The following is a 19242-nucleotide window of genomic DNA, read 5'->3' as shown; positions in this document are numbered from 1 at the left end:
CCGCCCCTCACCCTCCCCGCCATCCACACCCCCTAGCATTAGTAAAAGTCAAGGAAAATTTAGAGAGGGACAAGTCAATGAGACCTATTACCCCAGAGACATCTCTTACTCCGCTGATGCTCTGCATTCCCTCTACCTAAGCCCTCTCTCCTCTCCCTCCCCTTCCTGATCCCTCAATCCCCTGTTCCCAGCTAGGTCCTCTCAAACTCTGAGGACACGTGGCATCTTACAGGGGGAGACTGAAGTGGGAGGGGAAAGAAGGTAGTGGAATAGCACGTACTATCTGTGAGGGGGTTGGGGGTCTGTCACCACTGCCCCCCTTCCCCCCCGAAACGTGGCTGTTGCCATCCCGGCCTGCAAAGTCTTCATATTGCACCACTGAAAACCTGTTAGATTCCTTGGCATTTCTAATCAGGCTTCTAGAAGGATTTCAATTTCAGCTTTGGAATTTCCACTGGAACTGCTCTCTGGATGATGTCACTGGGGCTCCCAGTTTCCATCTGAGTTACCCTTTCATTCAGATTATCCTCCTGTGGCCTCTGGCTCTCAGGATTTCATTCTGTGATGTGAACACCCACTTCTAGAGCCCCTGAAAACTGTTCTTTTTTTCTTGCAAGGTAAATAGATGGGTATTATTATATATGAGAAAATGACTGACTTCTCTAAGGTCACAGAGTGGGAAATAGCATAAAATGGGATTGGGACTCTGGTCTTTGGATGCTAGCTCTGAACTTTGCCTCTCTTTAGTGGCACTGTCTCCTAGCCAGGGCTCTAGGATTGCTCTTGGTCAGGTGGGAGACCCCCAATCCATGCTCTCCCAGGGGCAGCCTGATGCATTGGGATCCACATTGGAACCAGGTAGGTTGGACTCATTGCTCTATCGTTTATTAGGTGAGTAACTACTGACAGGTCATTTCCCCTTCTGGGCATCGGTTTATTTACCTGTAAAACAAGGAGTCCAGATCAGAAGATCTCAAAGGTTCCCTCTAGGTTTAACATTTCATGATCTAACGTTCTATGCACTAAAGTCATTTCTGTCTTTTATGTTCCCTCCCAATTCTGACATTCTATGTTCTAAGACTCTTTTTAGCCCTGATATTCTGTGTTTCAAATTCCCATTCAAGTGACCTATAGTCAGTTAACTTTTGTTTGCCTCATTTTCTTCTACTGTCAAATGGGGATAACAACACTTCCCAGGGTTACTGTGACGATAAAACCAGGTGTTTGCAAAATGCTTAGCAGAGTGCCTGGCATATAATACGTGTTTAATAAATACTTGTTTCCTTCCTACCTACCTTAAGGAAGCCTTTGCTCCTACGAGAATTCTCCCTCAGGCCCCCACCCCCTCCCCAATCCAATTCTAGGTATAGCCAGCTCTTTTTAATTAGGACATGGGAAGGTAGCAACTGGAACCAGCCCGCCCAGATTCCAGCCACCACGACTGAGGATGATTTAGGGCTCAGTTTTGATGGCATGGTCTCAGGCTACCACCCTGGACACACACACACACACACACACACACACACACACACACACACACACACCCTCCCTAAGGAGGGGTGGGGGTCAGCTTCTAATGCTGCTGGTCCTACTTCCTAAACGCTAGAGTGGGCATGGGAGCCTAGCAGTGCTTGGGGAGGGGGACTGAAGGAGAAGACTCAGAAACCACCTGAACGCTTCTGTCAGAGAGTCCCCACGGGGCGTCCACGCTCTCCCCCTCCCCACTTTGCTCAGGTCAGGCCTTTTGCCTGTTGAAATCCTATCATAAAAATTCAGCAGAATCTCTCAAATGTCTATAAATGCTTTCACATATGTTCTCTCATGTGGTACAGTGGAGACTAAGTGCTTTGGACTCAGAGGCAGGAGGCTTGACTTGGAACATTTGTTTCCTTACACACAGACTGGGTCTTATTACTGGGTCTTAACTACAGAATGACAGAACTGGAAGAGAGCTTAGAGATCATCTGGCCTCAGTTTTCTCATCTGTAAAACGGTGGGGTTAGATGAGATCATCTCTAAGGTGTTGCTTACAGCTCTAAATCTATGAGCCTCCAGTCTTGTGTCAGACACTCTACCCATCCATTTTATGTTGTTATCGAGTGGTTTCAGCTATGCCCTACTCTTTATGACCCCATTTGGCATTTTCTTGTCAAAGATACTGGAGTGGTTTGCCTTTCCTTCTCCAACTCATTTTATAGATGAGGAAACTGAGGCAAACAGAGTTAAGTGACTCAGCCAGGGTCACCCAGTTAGTAAGTGTCTGAGGCCAGATTTGAACTCAGCCAGATGAGTCTTCCTGACTTCAAGCCTGGTATTCTATCCACTGAGGCTCAGAGAAATAAACTGATTTGCCCAAGGCAACACGGAGAGTGAGAAGCAGGCTGCTGGTCCACTGACCTCCGTGGTCACAGCTTCCAGTTTTGTGCTCTGTCTACCCCATCACACCACGCCTGCTTCTTAAGCCTCTGTCCCCCCAGCAACACCAAGTACAGGGCTCAGCACACAGTCGGTGCTTAATAAACATTTGTTGGATGGAAAACACCCCCTGATTGGTACTGTTAGAGTGGGCTTCAGTCGAGGTTTTCTTCTAAATATTATCTGACAGCATCCCCTCCACCTCAGGTCCCAGCAAAGTCACATTCTGACATCACAAGGTTCCTCCTGGAACTTAGCAGGAGCAATAGAACTGTTTCTTTGGGGTTTCAGGCCTCCAAAACCCCACACCACTGCTCATCCCTGTGAAAGCAAAGCCACCAGCAGGAGCCTGGGCAGAAAAAGAACTCCCCTTGCTGACCAGTTGATCCAGTTGAGCTGCTCCGAGGATGGCAATTTATAAGTTTCTGGCGGAAAGCAAATATTCCCCAGCAGACTATAGATTTAGAGGTGGAAGGGCCTTTGGAGGTCAAATCCTTCATTTTAGAGATGAGGACAATGATGCCCAGACAGGTTAAGTAATTTACCCAAGGTCACCAGGGGAAATCAGGAGTAGGGCTATGATATGAATGAAGTTCTTAAGACTTTAAGTTCGGTGCTCATTGAAAATTGCTTTATGTTGTTATGACTTTTTTGTTTGTTTGTTCTGAGGCAATTGGGGTCAAGTGACTTGCCCAGGGTCACACATCTGGTAAGTATCTGAGGCTGGATTTGAACTCAGGTCCTCCTGACTCAAGTGCCATTGCTCTATCCACTTCACCACCTAGCTGCCCCTCTTATGATGTTTTAAGCTTTGCAAAACACTTTACAAATATTATTTCATTTGGGAGGTATATGGCATTGTCATCCCTGGCTGCCTTATGGGCGCCTGACAAAAGGAATGTTCTTATTTTATACAGGAGGAAACTGAGGCTCAGGGTTACACAGCTGGGAAACATCTGGGGCAAGATTCAAACTCAGATATTCCTAACTCTGAGGCCAGCATACTATACACCACTTAGCTGCCTAGGTAGGGAGTCTTCTGGAAAACTGGATAAACCTTTCTATCAGGGGATGATGTTATCAGAGGACCTCAGATCGCATCTGGTGCAACCTCTCCTCTGCTCCACTGGTACAAACCCCCCCTCCCCCAACTACAGGATCTCGGAGAAGTGGTCATGCAGTCTCTGCTTGGAGACCTCTATGGCCAGGGAGCTCGCTAGCTAGCACGTCAGGGGAGCCCACCGCCTCACTTTGAGCTGCTGTCTCCCACTTTCTGGTTCTGCTCTCTGAGAGTCAAACACACAAGTCTAATCTGTCTTCCACACGAAAGCCCTTCAGATCCTTGAAGACAATGATCCTCCCCCCCCAAGACAGGGCATCGGAATCTTTCCTACGTCATGGACCCCTTCCAGTCTAGTCTGTTTGGCTTTGACTCTGGACTCCCTTCTCTAAGACGTGTTTTTAAATATTGGAAGGAAATGTTAAATTTCAGAGGCTGATGAAAATAAAGATATTTTCCCCCATCCACATTCAGAGACACCCCACCCCTGAAATCTATCCACAAATTCTAAGGTCTTTACTCCAGGTTAAAATGCAGATCAATACCTAGCATTTGTGATTAAACAAACAAACCCCAATAACAAAGAACCTTGAATTCCAATTTTGTATAACCAAATACTGTTTTTTGAAACCCTTGGGGAGGATGTGGGGTGTGGTAGAAAGAGACAAGTGACCTGAAGGAGCTCTGATTCCAGGCCAGGCTCTGTCACTAACTCTCTTTATAACATCCGTTGTAAAAAGGGCAGCTAAGTGAATGGAACACCAGCCCTGGAGTCAGGAGGACCTGAGTTTAAACCCATCCTCATACACTTACTAGATGTGTGACCCTGGGCAAGTCACTTAACCCTGACTGCTTCAATAAATAAATAAACATTGTTTGCAATTCAGTTTCCCCTTCTGTAAAATGGGCGTGCTGGACTCAGTGATCTCCGAGATCCCTTCTAGCACTGATGTTTTATGAGAAAAGGTGGAGAGGAAGACTAATCTAATAGCTGACTGAAAAGGGGAGGAGAAGGAGTATAAGAAACAGTGGACAAAGTGCTGGGAGTGGGGTCAGGAAGACTCGGGTTCAACTCTGATCTCAGGTGCTAGCAGTGTGACACCAGGCAAGTCATTTTATCTGTCTCAGTTTCTTTATTTGTAAAATAGTGTTAACTACCTCCCAGGGCTGTGATCAGTGTAAAATGAGATTATATTTGTAAAGTTCTTTGTAAACCTTAAAGAACTATGTAAGTGTTAGCGATTATTATTATTATTACATTTATTTTTCATTTAAATGGAGTGAACAAATCAGGAATAGAGTTTTCAGGAGGAAGAGATTTGTATTGTTAAGACATATGTTGAATCATGAAATTGTGGGCCTGACAAAAGGGATATTTCTAAAGTAGGAGGGCTTACAGGTCTGAAAAACAAATTTCCATAGCACTTAAAATGTTTATCTTTCCCTGTGAGTCAGGCAGTGAAAGGAAGAGTAGTTCCATTTTCTAGATGAAGTAAGAAGGACCCCTCCCTACCCAGAATGAAGTGACTTGCCCAGGTTAGACAGTAGGCTGGTGGCAGGGCTGGGCTCAGAAGCAGCTGCTCAGGCCAAGGGTCTTTCTAGTATGCTACGGGCCAGACAGGAAGGACCTATACCCTCAGCATGAGATCTGTTCACCAAAAATCTTCTGAAATGGGAGAAATTTGATTTCCTCTGGGGCTGCAGATAACCCAGGACCGGGAAAATAGTTCAGTGAGGCAATTATATACATAAACCTCGATCCCAGTGAGGGCTGAAGGATAAATGGCAGAAACCACTTGGAATCTTTTTTCTCTCTTTAAAATAAATAATTCATTATGAACTTAACTTTAACAAAACCAACTTAAACTCTCCATTACAACAAACTGAATAATTCAGCAGTTACTTCTTTTCTGTCTCCTCTCAGAGTCTCTGCCCATTTATTGCTGTATTTGTGCATATATACTTCTGTGTGTGTGCATATTTCATTTATGGGATAAATGTTCAGCCTGAAGGAGCAGGGCCCAGGCCAAACGCAGACCAGGACAAAAACAAGATATCAGAAGAGCCTGTCTAATTCTGACCCAGCTGGGACACTGCCTCCTCTGAGAAGCCTTCCCTGATTCCTTCTTCTCTCATGTCCCCCAGCTCCCAAAGCACTCTGGGCTGCCTTCTGGTGGCCCCCACGTGGGGACCTTGTATTACTCTCCTTTCCGTCCAAGTCATCCCCACTGCAAACATCCTGAGTTATGTGTGTGGTTCAGGGATGGTATCATTTCATCTGTTTATCTCCCCCGCAAACCACACACACACACACACACACACACACACACACACACACACACACACACACACACACACAGAGCTGGGCCACAGGGTCTTTCTTGTACCTAGTAAGGGCATGGGTTTAAGCATACATACACACACACACAAACACATACATATACACACATATAAAATAACCTACTATGTACCACGCACTGTGCTAAGAGCTTCTTACAAATATTATCTCATTTGATGCTCACAACAACCCTGTATGGTGCTATCATCCCCTTTTTACAGTTGAGGAAATTGAGGCAAACAGAGGTGAGGTGACTTGCCCAGGGTCACACATCTAATAAATGTCTGAAGCCTGACTCCAGGCCTAGGGCTCTATCTGTGAAAGTGCCTCCATGAAAGTAACTGAACTTGAACTGTTGAAAAAACAAAACAAAACAAAACACCTGAACTTGAAAGAGCGCATTGGAAATCAACCACAGTCTTGTCCCCTGAAGCTGGGGGATTTTGGAATCTCTGGACTTGGGCCACTCTCTCTCAGCTAGCCTGGCCCCAGTTTCTGCCAGAGCTGCCTGCCTAGGAGACTGGGTGAGTATCCTTTTCCTGTAGGGCTTCTTTTCTGTAGGGTAACCTGGGGGGCTTCTCCTTCTTTTATGGATTTCCTGAGGGGTTTATATTAGACATTGGAACAAGCATCTTATGACACTTCGGAATGCCCTTCCCTTGCCCTCCAAGAGTCCAAGGTTGATAGGATATAGAAACCATGTAGTCCAACCCCCCCATTTCACAGAAGAGTAAACTGAGTTCCAAATAAGGGAAATGACCCATCCAAGGCCACACAGACAACAAATAGCAAAGTTGGGATCTAAAGGACCTGTGAACTCCAAATCCACTGTTTGCTTCTTTGTGTTCACATTAATCATTTACCCCTGGTGGGGTCCCCCTCTCTTTCTCTGTGCTGCTCCTCCCTTTCCCCCCTGGGTCTCACACTCACCCATATTTACGAAGCTCATGACCATGTCAGCATGGCTGATGACCCGTTCCAGAGGAGGGCTCTGGGTGCTCAGACTGGTCAGCACAGGCCTGGAGACCCCACGGCCCCAGGACACATCTGCATCATCACTGCCTTGCCCATCTTCCTCTTCACTGGCCATGGCATGGTACAGGTCCAACATGAAGAGTGGGGCTGACGATGGCAGCTTGGCTCCTGGGGGGGGCCTGGGCCTGGGGCGGCCTGGCAACCCCAAGATGGACAGGATCTCCCGTTGCATTTCCCGCTTCTCCCAGCCACTGAGTCTCCTCTGGAGGAAGCTGGAGGTGTGGAGGTAATTCCCATGGAAGCTGCTGCTGCCCAGCTCCCACAGCAAAAGTCCAAGGAGCCAGAGCAGGGCCATTCCACCGAAGGGCGCCCTGGAGAAGAGTCTCATGGTCCTGCTGGTCTGCCCCTCTCCTGCTGCCAGATCTGGCTGCTCTGCCCTTGCTCCACTCTCCCCTCCCCTTGCCTCCCTTCTGTTAAGGCTGAGCTATGCAAGGGTAGAGTCTGAGGGAGTTAACTAGGGGTGAAAGGGATGGATTCACAAGCGGTCCATTCACGGATGGGCTTTGAAATCAAGAACTAGGAATTGAAATGTTTTGTTAAAAAATAAACTTAAGTGTGAAGACTTATGGGAAATAAAAAAAGGAAATCCTGAACCCTGTGAAATAAAATTAAAATGGAAACAGTCTCCAAGGGTCAAGGGAGGCTGCCTGGTGGTCACACTGCCTCTGACAAATAACCTGAGGGACCCAGAAGAGCCCGGAGTCAGTCTTCCTCCCTTAAGAGTTCCTCTGAAGGTGGGGAAAGCCGCTTTTGCTGCTTTCCTGGAGGACCCGTGGGCGGCTTTTTCTAGATGGACGGACAAGTCACCGCGAGCATAGCAGAGCAGGAACTGAGCCTCAGCCCAGAGATTCTCCCAAATACTCCCAGGAACCACGGCTGGGGGAGGGGAGATGGGAAGGAGGGAGTGCGAAAGGAGAGAGAGGAGAGAAGGATGGGGGAAGAGAGGAGAGAAAGGATAGGGGAAGAGAGGAGAGTCACGAGAGGGTGGAAGAGAGGCAGGTGGGAGAGAACAGCAAGAGACAGGCAGTAGGGAAAAGAGGGAGGGAGGGACAGACAGACAGACACAGACAGACAGGCACAGTGATACACACTGGGATACAGACAGAGAAAGAAGGAGGGGAGAGGCAGGAAGCAGAAGGGACACACGGCGAGTATAAAAAGAGAAGCGGAGACCGAAGAAAATAAGAAATAAAGAAAGCCCGGCAGCGCCAGGAGGAGAAGAACGAAGGCAAAGCCAGAAGCTGTCCCCTGCCCGCAGCTGCGTCCTCAGCTGGACCCACCGCGCTGTCTGGAGCCGCGAGGCTGCGGGGCCGGGCGTGTCCCGCGAGGTCGGGGCCTCCTGCAGAGCCCCGAGGGGCAGCAGGGGCAGCACTCGAGGACTCTCAGTCTCCTCCGTCGAAGTCTGTCTCTGGCTCCCGGGCTGGGCTTGAGGTCGAGGGCGAAGGTGCCCGCGCGGGGTGGGGCGGAGGCGTGGCGGGAGGACTGAAGTGGGGGGGGGAGGAGCCACCGCGCTACCTGCCTCGGACCGTCAGTCCGTCCGTCAGTCTGTCAGTCCCGTCCGTGCACCCAAGCCTCCTCTGAGCCCGGTCCCCGCCCTCGGGTCGGCTCCTCCTCCTCTCTGTGTCCAGCCCCGACGTGGGGGTCTCCGGGCTCACGGAGCAGAACGAGGGCCCCGGGCGCGGAGGGCAGGATTCTGCGGACACGTTCGTGGGTCCCCTGCTCTGTCTCGCGCTGAGCCTGCAGGCTGGTGCGGGGGTCGAGCCCGAGGCGGACGCCCTGGCAGCCCGTGCGCAGCTGCCCCGGGGCCGCGGTGCCAGACTGGACAAGCGCTCGCTCCCACGGTGAGTGCCTCGGCGCCTGCCTCGGCCCGGGACGGGGTTAAACCCACGACTGAGCCAGGAGGGAGGCGTAGTCCCCGCTCCGGCTCCCGCTCCCCGGCGCGGACGGTCGCCCAAGCCCGTAGGGCACTCTGAGCAGCGCACCTTGGACGGTCTGAAACGTCTTTATTTTCTTATATTTTCGGTATCTACAATAGACCAAAGAGCAAAATCTACTTTAAAGTAGACTCAAACTTCTTGCCAAAGGGCATGCTGACCAGCTCAAGGTCCCCAGGGACGCTCGGGGAGCAGGGCTGTGTTGGGATGCCAGCTGTTGCCAACTGTAGCCAGCTGTTTCCAGCTGTGCTTGGGGGCTTCGCAGGCGCCTCTGCCCCCTCCTGGACATCCCTGGGCCGGCCGCATCTGCCCTCTCCCTTTGCTTCCGCTGCTCTGTACAGCCTCCTCCGTCAAAACCCTTCCACAAAAAAAAGCCTTCCTATGTACTTTGTACCCAGGATTCCGGAAATTAGCACGTGAAGATCAATGTGCAGCCTCTCTCTTGAGCTCAACAGGGATCAGGGACCAGGATCGTGCTCAGACCTCAGAGGGCATTTAGTCTAGTTCAATCTGCAATTCCTGCTTCGTCCCATTCAGTCTCCGTTCAAAGACTTCCATTGACAGGGAGCTAATCATCCCTATTTTTGGATCCCTCTCTGATTGTTGAGAAGTTTTTCACAGTCCCATGGCGCTGGTTCGCATCAGTGTGGGCACTTCCTCCAGACATTCAAAGGAACCGTGAGAAAAGTGCTCCGTTCGGATTCTGACGACCTAGGTTCAAATCCTAGCTCTGTCAGTAGCTGTGAAGCCTCCGGCAAGTCTTTTCCCTTCTCTGGGCTTCAGTTTCCTCATCAATAACTAGATGACCAGATGACTTCAAAGGTCCCCTCTGATTGGCGCTGGAAGGGATCCTATGCTGGGACCCTGGTCCCGCTTAAGCCCTCCACCAGCAGCTTGCTCACCACTCTGGGGGCTTCCTCTAGATGTCCAGACATGGCATGGGCAAGGGTAGCATACAAGGCCTGTCCATGGCATTGCCCCATAAGCAGCTTACTCCATTTCTCCTCATGTATTTCTCCGATATGTTTTATACCATTTTTCTTCACATCAAGACTAAATCTTTCCCCCTGCAATTAATTCTCTGGTATTCGGTTCTAGCACAGTCTTGCAGATAGTTTGAAGATAAGTATCATTCCTCCTCCTCCTTTCTCTGTATCTTTGTCTGTCTCTCACTGTCCCTGTGTCTGTCTCTCTATGTCTCTCTCTGTGTCTGTCCGTCTGTTTCTCTCTCCCCATCTTTCCCCACCCCTTTCCTCCCAGTCTTTTCTTTTCAAAGCTACACTCTCTGGATCCTTCTAGGGGTTCGATCTCTGGTCCAATCACTGCACTTTTGTGCTGTATTTTCTTAGATGCACTGAGAGCCTATTTAAAATTCAAACAAAAGGTTTCCAAAGTAAAGTCATTGTGGACCTCCTAGGGCATAACAGGCCAGAGGCTGCCCCAGATTCGATCTCCAATCAACTTTCACCTGCAGGTGGAATTTACATAGCAGCACTTGCCCTCAGCCCACACAAAGCTTACAGGAGAAGCAGGTAACCCTGCCTCCTGGAAGTACCAGTCTAGAAGGAAATCAGATACTCTTATATACGAGGTTACCATGAGAGGTACAGTGTTCTGTGAAGTCCCAGGAAAGGTGGTCACAGAAAAGATGGGAACATGTTGGAACAGGGCAGACTTCCTGGAGGAGGCGGGATTTGAGTTGGGCCTTAAAGAATGGGTCACTTTATACAAGCTTTCTTTTGTTTGAGTCTTGTAAAACCCCCAAGAGTTAGGAGGAAAGGGAGGCTCAGGGATGTTTGATGCCTTGCCCATGGTCACAAAGGTGGGCTTCTGAACCTAGGTCTTTCTGACTCTAGGTCCCCAGCTCCACTCACTGCATCACACTGACTCCTCACAAGCCACTTTAATTATGTTTCCAAGTCGCTTCATGCAAATGTCATGTCTCCTGAACTAGATTGTAAAGAGCCTAAGGCAGAACCTAACTCATTATTGTAAAAGGATTCATGTGGAATTAGGCTGGAAGCTGAGAAAGTGGTATTTTCAAATGACAGAATGTGCATTTTCATAAACCGAAGCAGGAGGGAGTTTGGGACCCACAAATTCCCTGGGCACTTTTGTGGTCTTATCAAAGCTAGATTTCCAAGAGATTTGGGAAGGGGGTTGGAGGGAACCCAAATTAAAATGAGCTTCAGAATCTTATCCTAGTTTGGCAGAATCAGTCTGGTCCATCCAGCTCAGCTCATGTCACCTGCTTCAACCCCACAACCGGGGGCTTGCCTTCAGGGCATTATGGCCAATGTTATTCCAAAGATGTGAATTTAGTTTCAATGGTAGTGTCATGGGAACCTTTCACTAAGAGCTTCTGGGATAAATGGATGGGCAAGTGGGCAAAAAAAATCTATTACAAATGTCATAGGAACCACTGCATATCAGTGCCTTTCACCATGCTTTCTGATAACTGTCACTCCACCCTTTCTCGATATTAGATTCCCAGTCAGAAGGGACTAACAGGAATTTAATAATGCTAATAGTTAGTGTTTATACAGTGTTTTGGGATAGTGAGACAGCTCAGTGGATAAAGCACTGGGCCTGAAGTCGGGAAGATCTGAGTTCAAATTGATCTCAGACACTTGCTAGCTGTGTGACCCTGGGCGAGTCATTTAATCTTGCTTACCTCAGTTTCCTCATCTGTAAAATGAAAGAGAAGGAAATGGAAAGTATTTGTCAAGAAAACCCCAAATGGAAAAGTCAGTCACAACTGAAAAATGACTGAAAATAGTGCTTTGGGGTTTGCAAAGTGCTTAACAAATATCTCATTTCATCCTTATAACAACTTTGGAAAGCAGGCACTGGTATTATCCCTATTTTGCAGATGAGGAAACTGAGGCAGGCCAAAGTGACTTGTCCAGAGTCACAAAGCTAATGAGTCTGAGGTCACGTTTGAACTCAGATCTTCTCGATTCCAGCACTCCAGAACTGAAAGAGCCCTAGTCCAGCTTCCACTCCCCCATTTTACTGGAGAAGAGTGAGGGTCAACAAGTGAAGTGAATTCTCCAAGATCACACAGATACAAGCAGGGGAGCCTGGATTCACATGCAGGCCTCTGAATCTCAATCTGTTGCTGCTCCCTTTCCATAAAGCCAGAATCTCCTTTTCAATATCCCTGAGAAGTGGCCATCCAATTGGTCTTCAGTTGAAGATCTCTACTGATGGGGAACTCATCACCTCTTGAGACAGACCATTCTACTTTGAGGCAACTCTAATTGTTATGAAGTTTTTCCTTAGGACTGAACTGAATTCCTGTAATTCCCAAGTCTGAGTCCTCTTCCATATTCTGGTCCAAACATAACTGTCCAGTCCTACCACCATTTTCCTCCCCCATTTCTCCACCCCAGCTTTCTCCCACACGAATTGACCCAAATTGGCATTTTTTGATGGCTTGGTAGATAAGAGTGCAGAACTCTGAGCCTTCTTGGCTTTGAATGGGGACTCTGACACTTATTTGAATGATCTTGGGGAAGGCATTGAGTTTCTTAGAGCCTTACCAGTAAAATGGGGACAATACCTATAGCAGTTATCAGCACAGGGAGGTTGGGAGGATTAGGAGAGAATGTATATAAAGTACTTTGGAAACATTAAAGTACTATATAAATTTCACTATTATCATTCTGTGGGTGGGTTTAAGCGATAGCTATCAGCTGATAGCTTGGAGGGAACATAGGGATATTAAAATGGTGTTTACTGAGGCTTGTGATCAGTGGTGCTAACGTTGGAATTTTACATTTTCTGATTTGCTGAACTCCTCCCCAAGGAATGGAGCTAAATGAGCAAGCCATTCTGGAGAACAGAAGGACCAACCCTGGGTGTGAGAAATCCTTTCTGGCCAGAATATAGAGCATTAGAGTATAGATGGAAAATACAGACAGCCAGAAGCCTGGGCTTGAATTCTTCCCTATTTCCCAACGTACTTGCTAGCTGTGCAGTCATAAGTGAATCACAACTTTTTAAAGCCTCATTTTCTTCATCTATAAAATGTGGGTGGATGCCCATACTTCCTACCTTTATATTTGTTGGGAAGGAAAAATTGTCTAATTCTTAGAAATTTGAAGGTTGAATTATTTCATTGGCAGAAGTGACACCCAAATTCTTTTCAGTAACAGCTGCCTACCTCCTTCTGGTGCAGTGAGGCTTGGGGTAGGGGTGGTGTGTGGTCAAGGCTTAACCTTGAGTTGCCCACCCATGTATCTCCTCTAAGTAAGGAGTACTGTGGAAGCCTAACAAACTCCCTCAGGCACACGTACTCCCCCAATTTCACAAGGCTTTGGTTGTCCCATCCTTAAGAGATTGGCTAAGTGAGGCCAATGGCAAGCACAGGGCCTAAGGACACAAAAGCAATTAATTTCAAGCCTTAGAAAGAGGTAGCTGTTGGAGGTCAGGAGAGATTCTGAAAAGGAGCTGAACTTGAAGCTGCTGTTGGGGTCAGGTCTTAGCCTGCACATAAGTGGCCACATTCTATAGTTTTAGCGAGCAAAATGCAAGGAGACTACTTGTCATTTTCTAGGTCTGCCATACAGTTGAAGGAAGGAATGAAAGAGAATCAACCAGAATCCTAGACCCCAAGCAACTTGAGAACAAAGATAGAAGAGGATAGAAGTGAATACAGAATGCCTTTAGCTCTTTTTCCCAGTGCTGGACCTGGATGGCCATAGTACAAAGACCTGGATTTGAATTCTGGCTCTGCTACTAACTTGTTGCGCAAGCCCTGATTCTAGTCCCTTAATTGTAAAGTAAAGAAATTTTAAAATTGGGGGAATACTTACCTCACAAGGGGAAAATGCTTTGTAAACCTTAAAGTGCTATAAAAACTTGAGCAATTATTATCATCCTAGAAGAATCAGGGATTAGAAATCCTGCCCAATCACCCAAAAAAAAAAAAATTCTGGCCAAAGGCAAACCAGGGAACATTATAAGGACTAACTTGTTCGTTTTACCTCAAATAGCTTTAACAAATATCCTTTTTCTAAATGTCTGGACTTCAGTTTCCTGAGAGGTAAGCTAGAAAGTAGCATTTGCTATTATTTAAATGGCATGCTGAGATGTGCCTGGGCCAGTCTCCCAGATCCCAGTTCTGTACCTGGCAGACAGCAGTGTAGTGAACAGAGCAATGTATTTCGAATCAAATGGATCTACATTCAAATCACAACTTTGCCACTTACTTCTCGTCACCAAAGTCACTCAGTATCACCAGGCCTTGGCTTCCCCGTCTGTAAAATTAGGAGGTTGGGGGGCAGCTAGGTGGCACAGTGGATAGAGCACTGGCCCTGGAGTCAGGAGGACCTGAGTTCAAATCCGGCCTCAGACCAAACACTTGACACTTATTAGCTGTGTGACCCTGAGCAAGTCACTTAATCCCAATTGCCTTAAAAAAATAAAAATTAAAAATTAGGAGGTTGGATTAGATCAAGTGTTCTCAACCTTTGTCATGTTATGGTGGCAGCCAGTCTGGTGAAACCCATGGACCTCTTCCCAGAATCACGCTTTTAAGTGCATAAGGTAAAATACATATAGGATTATAAAAAGAAATCAATGATAACAAAAATTGTCAAAATATTATAAAAACACATCAATGGACCCTAGGTTAAGAACTCCTGGATTAGATGATCTCAGAGGTCCCATTCCACTTTGCTTTACACACTGTAAGTTTACTTCCTTCCAAGGTCAATGATGTAGAATCGAGCTGACACTTTGTCCTTGGCCTTTCTCCTCTGATCGCCATCTACGATTTCCTTGGTGTTTTCCTTCCACAGAAGCGTGTTAGCATTTCTCCACCATGAACTTGGGGATACCTCCCCATTCTTCCCACCCCCCTGCCAATTTACACCCTGGAGGGCAGACTTCTAGTGAAGAGACTCTAGGAGCTCAGCCAGCTGGGCTAGTACTTTGGACAAGAGAGACGTGGTCCACAAAGTCCTTCAAGTGGGTCACGCTCGAAGCTTGTCCAGGTGAATAGGCCCCTGATGTGACTCTGTGCTCTGCTAAGGTAGTCTTAGAGAACCCAGGGGCCACTTCTACACCATGCTGAGGCATCAGAGGTGATGACACTGTCTCTGTAGGAAGGAAAATACATTGGAGGAAAAGTTGTGTTCCAGACATTTACCTTAACATAAACATTCCACTCTTTTGCTCCAAGTAATGACTCTAAATACATGCAATCTTAACTTTTTGCTAAAATGTCATACAGAAAAGTAGGGTTTGGAATGAAACAAGAAAATAAACCACCCCAAAACATCATGACTGCAAGCAATTTTAATACAAAAATGTGTCTTGTTTTTAAACAGTTCACTGGTACAGCTTTTGTTTCTGACTCAATTAGAACCAAGTGAGACAAATCACACAGCACCATGGTCGGTCAGAGCTGAAGAAGAGCAGGGAATGCACACAGGAGCTTTGGACAGCCCGTCTCCATCCTTCTCATGGTCACTCGGTCAGTTGATATTGCTAGAGAACAAAATAAAAACAACAAAAAAGCAAAGACACAAGTGAAACAGGATTTGATACGGAGTGTGCTGGTGAGATTTCATTAGAGAACAAATGGGTTAGGTTGTCAGCTTTCCAGATACGCTCCGGGGAAGCTAAGTGACCATTTAAATAAATGGCAAAGAGAAAAAAAAGCAGGTAAACAATTCTGGAATTCATACTTTGAGATCAGGGGGTCTGGGTGGCCACCCAAACAGGGCAGGATGTTATAACCAAGCAAGTTGTCGTCTCACCATCCTCCACTCCTGAGCAGGGCTCTCCCCCACCACACCGCCTGCTCTTCCAGCAGGCTAAAGATAAGCCCTGAACATGAACAGTGTCCACGTGACTTTTACACACTCAGTGACTGAGACGGTAGTTTAAAGACAGCACTTTAATGAACTTTTACTATAACATGTGCAAATCTTATTAATTCAAATAAACTCCCCCTTTTCTTCGGCTAAAATCACAAAGTTAAAAACGATGGAAAAAAACAGCTGGAGGTTCCCTCCCTCTCCTCGTGCTTCTTGCTGCTTGAGGTGTCTGTGATTTACAAAAAAAAAAAAAAAAAGAGTCCCTTCCACGCTGCAGGATTCTCTTTTTTCAAATATAATTTATCTTGCTGAGATAGCAAGTCAAGTTTATAAAGAAGATGCATTTAGGAATAATCCTAAAAGATAAAGCAGGTTTATAACCCTGCACCGCGCAGAAATCCTATTTATAGGTTTTTTTCCCTCCTTTAATACATGTTCACATCTTGACCTTTTTAACTTTTGTTTCTCAAACCTTTCAGTTTCTGGCTCCCCATTCAGTACTGGGGTTTCCCAGAAGGCAAAGTTTATCTACATAAATATTCACATGAAAATAGTAACTTACAAAAAGAAAAAAAAAATAAGGCAGCTTCATAACACAATTATTCTTTTACACTTTTAACAATATAACTTCTCCCATTCAGAATAAATATACACCCAGCATATGGAGCAGGCTTAGAACTTGATGCAGGCTCGGTGGGGAGCTATTATCGCTTTGGGCCTGGAGTCCTGGGGGAAGCTGTGGCGGTTTTCTTAGACATGGTGGGGATTTTGGAAGGCTTTGTCAACCCTCGCCTGGAACTGCCTTGGCCCCCTGCTGTGCTGCTCTCAGATGTGTCTGAACATGCCGACTGGGTCTCCAGAAGGTCAAAGTCAGAGGCGTCACTTCCCCTGCGGCTGCTTGCTCGGCTTCCCGTCCGGCTTCCAGCACGACTTGTAGGCCGACTGGTTGTCTTTTTTGGATCTGTAGTTTATGAATAACATCAGTCAACATTTATTAAGCACCTGCTCTGTGCCAAAAAGAAGCAAAGACAGTCCCTGCCCTCAATGGGCTCATGTGCAAACAACTGTGAACCTATGAGCTGCTCACACAATCAACAGGAAATAATGAACCTCTGTGAGAAGTGTGACGGCACTAGCATAAAGAGGGCTGGGGAAGACTTAGAAAGCCAGGACAGGGATGTGATAAGACCCGTACTTTGTGAAGGTGATTTCACAGAATCACAGATTTAGGGCTGGAAAGGACCTACAACTCCAACATTCTTTTTTTTTTTATAGATGAGGAAACTGAGACACAGAGTACAGAAGTGACTTGGCCAGGGTCTTCCTGACTCAGGTCCCTCCTGCTGCCTCTCTGGCCTCGTGTGCACTCATTACAATCACCCTTCCTGCTTGCAGCATATCCAAGCATTCTTTTTCCAGCCACGCAGGCTCACTGGCCATTACTAGCCTGATGGGAAGGATAAAAAGAGGGGTGGTCTTGGGGTGAGGACTACTTGTCATTCTCATGTAACATCTTCCAGGACATTGATTTCTTGTGTACCCATCCCTGGTGCCCAGTGATAAACCTAAGCACACAAAAGTATTTATTTGCAAAAGGTGTCTTTTAATTTAGAGAGCTAGAAACTACTCTCTTTCTACTAGTCTACTGTCATCCCCAAATGCCAATCCCCAGAAAAGATGAATAGGAGAGGCAAGGTTATCACAAGTACCTATCACAGGAGGCGTGCCTGCCAAGATCTGGGTTGAATTTATGCTGCTGAGGGGGAGAGGGGCAGAGATAGCTTCATCATCAACATGACTACCTATTTAGGAAAAGCTCCAGTACAGGCCAGCATTCAGTCTGACATCTGATGACCAGCTTAGGTAAGGGTAATAAGGTCTATCATTAGAGCAGTTTCTTAACCCTGGAATTCTTTGGCAGCCTGGTAGACCTAGGGACCTTCATCCCCCACCTCTCCCATCAGAATTATGTTTTCAAATGCATAAAATAAATTAGTTTACAAAGGAAATAATTATATTGAAATATAGTTATCAAATATTAAACAAACAAGTCCACAGACTTGTTAAGGTTAAGAGCCACCTACAACAGTGGGTTGGCCACTGAGACTCATTAAGACCATCTACCAAGGCATGACCATGACAGTGACTTGCACACACACACACACACACACACACACACACACACACACGGATGAAATCATGAAAAGCTTAAGAATCATCATCACTTCTGTTATCTACAGGGAAGACTACAGCTAGTTAAGGTCTCCTGATATAGGGACTGTACATCTTCATGGACTTCTTCCTCGGTATCAAAAGTACATGCTTATCTTCAAAGTCACTGAATCATTTCTGATAGGGCATGCTATCCAGACAACACAATGTTCATTAGGAAAGACATAGTTCTCAAATATTTTCCCACTCTTGAACATCGGCCTCTCATGAGAAGCCACAGCATTGAAGACTTCTGAGTCCAATGGACTTACCAGCCCGACTGGTTTTGGCACCGGTGGAGACTGGAGAAGAACTGTTACTGGCGTCCCCAGTAAGAGAGGTTCGGCTAGAATGGAAAGCTGGGCGCTTCAGCTTGCTGCCTGTGGATGGCAACACCTTTGGGAGAAAAGGACATTGTTAATTAACTAAGCTCACTGACTGTGATTTGATTCAAAGAAGCTTTTTTTTTTTAAGCCCCTGCCATAGGATTTTAATACAGGACTATCCTGAAAAGCAAATTAAAAGTCATGGAAAACATTCTTTTGTTGTTGCTTCAAAAACATGCATTTTGATAGTTTGGTAAACCTTTCTGATTTGTAATATTAGAATATTTTCTAATACCTTTATAGTTTCTATAAACATCCACGAAAGTTTTCTAAGATTTTCAAGGCCATATTAAGAATATGTGGTTTAACTGAGAGGAGAGGGGGTCATGGAGGGAAGGGGGAATGGGAAGAATTTTTTAAACCTCACAGGTCAAACTTCTTTGATAAAAACCAGAAAGATAATTTTCAGTCCAAACTGCCATAATATGATTACAATTAAGACTTGGTCAAGGAAAGCAGGGGAGCGGAAACTCCACACACCAGGGGTCTGGCTTTATTGCTAAGTGTCTGGATGACCCTACATCTGCTGCTTCACTACTGTGAGCCTCACTTTCTTTATTTACAAAATGGGGATGATATTTACTCCTGTCCTGTTTCCCTCATCATCTCAAGGAAAAGACGGACATAACTGGGCTTTGAGAGGAAGAAATCACAATGTTTTCAGTTGTGTTTGAAAGATCCACACTTTGTTTTGGGGGTGGATATACATTTTGATTCAACTTTAAATGCCACTCTTCCTGCAACATGCCCTCCTACTTTTTCTTCAAAATAAACTGTTTAAATGTTTTCCAAGACTTTTAAGATGTTCATTTGATCAGAAGAGAAAAATAACCCAGCAGGACTTTTCTGCTCATGTACTTCTGGGTTATAAGTTTTTCCAACAAATCAAGGGAAAGTCCAATAAAGCAGGTTATCCATCAAGCCCTCAGAGCCAAGGTTCTCGAGTCTACGTGGACAGAGAAGCCCCAGTTTCAGAAGCTGCACTTTTTGTTGGCATAATTTTAATCATACTGTCTTAGGATGATAGCAGCTC

The 19242-nt window shown here is 46.3% G+C and overlaps 2 protein-coding genes across 2 annotated transcripts in view; both read right to left on the bottom strand.

The window, feature by feature from the left end:
* LOC110206318 (bone morphogenetic protein 8B) overlaps window positions 1-7185 on the bottom strand; it is a 47273-nt gene extending 40088 nt beyond the window's left edge. Inside the window, exon 1 of the mRNA XM_020983596.2 lies at window positions 6744-7185. Within this exon, the coding sequence (XP_020839255.1) occupies window positions 6744-7176 (433 nt within the window). The 5' untranslated portion in view covers window positions 7177-7185. The remainder of the gene's footprint in view (window positions 1-6743) is intronic.
* Window positions 7186-15070: 7885 nt separating this feature from the next.
* MACF1 (microtubule actin crosslinking factor 1) overlaps window positions 15071-19242 on the bottom strand; it is a 370629-nt gene continuing 366457 nt past the window's right edge. The window contains 2 exon segments of the mRNA XM_078145466.1: window positions 15071-16573; window positions 18096-18219. Of these exon segments, the coding sequence (XP_078001592.1) occupies window positions 16317-16573; window positions 18096-18219 (381 nt within the window). The 3' untranslated portion in view covers window positions 15071-16316.

Source organism: Phascolarctos cinereus, unplaced genomic scaffold, assembly GCF_003287225.1.
Source record: "Phascolarctos cinereus isolate Bilbo 61053 unplaced genomic scaffold, phaCin_HiC Scaffold_726;HRSCAF=1367, whole genome shotgun sequence".
Taxonomy (NCBI): domain Eukaryota; kingdom Metazoa; phylum Chordata; class Mammalia; order Diprotodontia; family Phascolarctidae; genus Phascolarctos; species Phascolarctos cinereus.
This window is presented reverse-complemented; position numbering and strand designations above follow the sequence as displayed.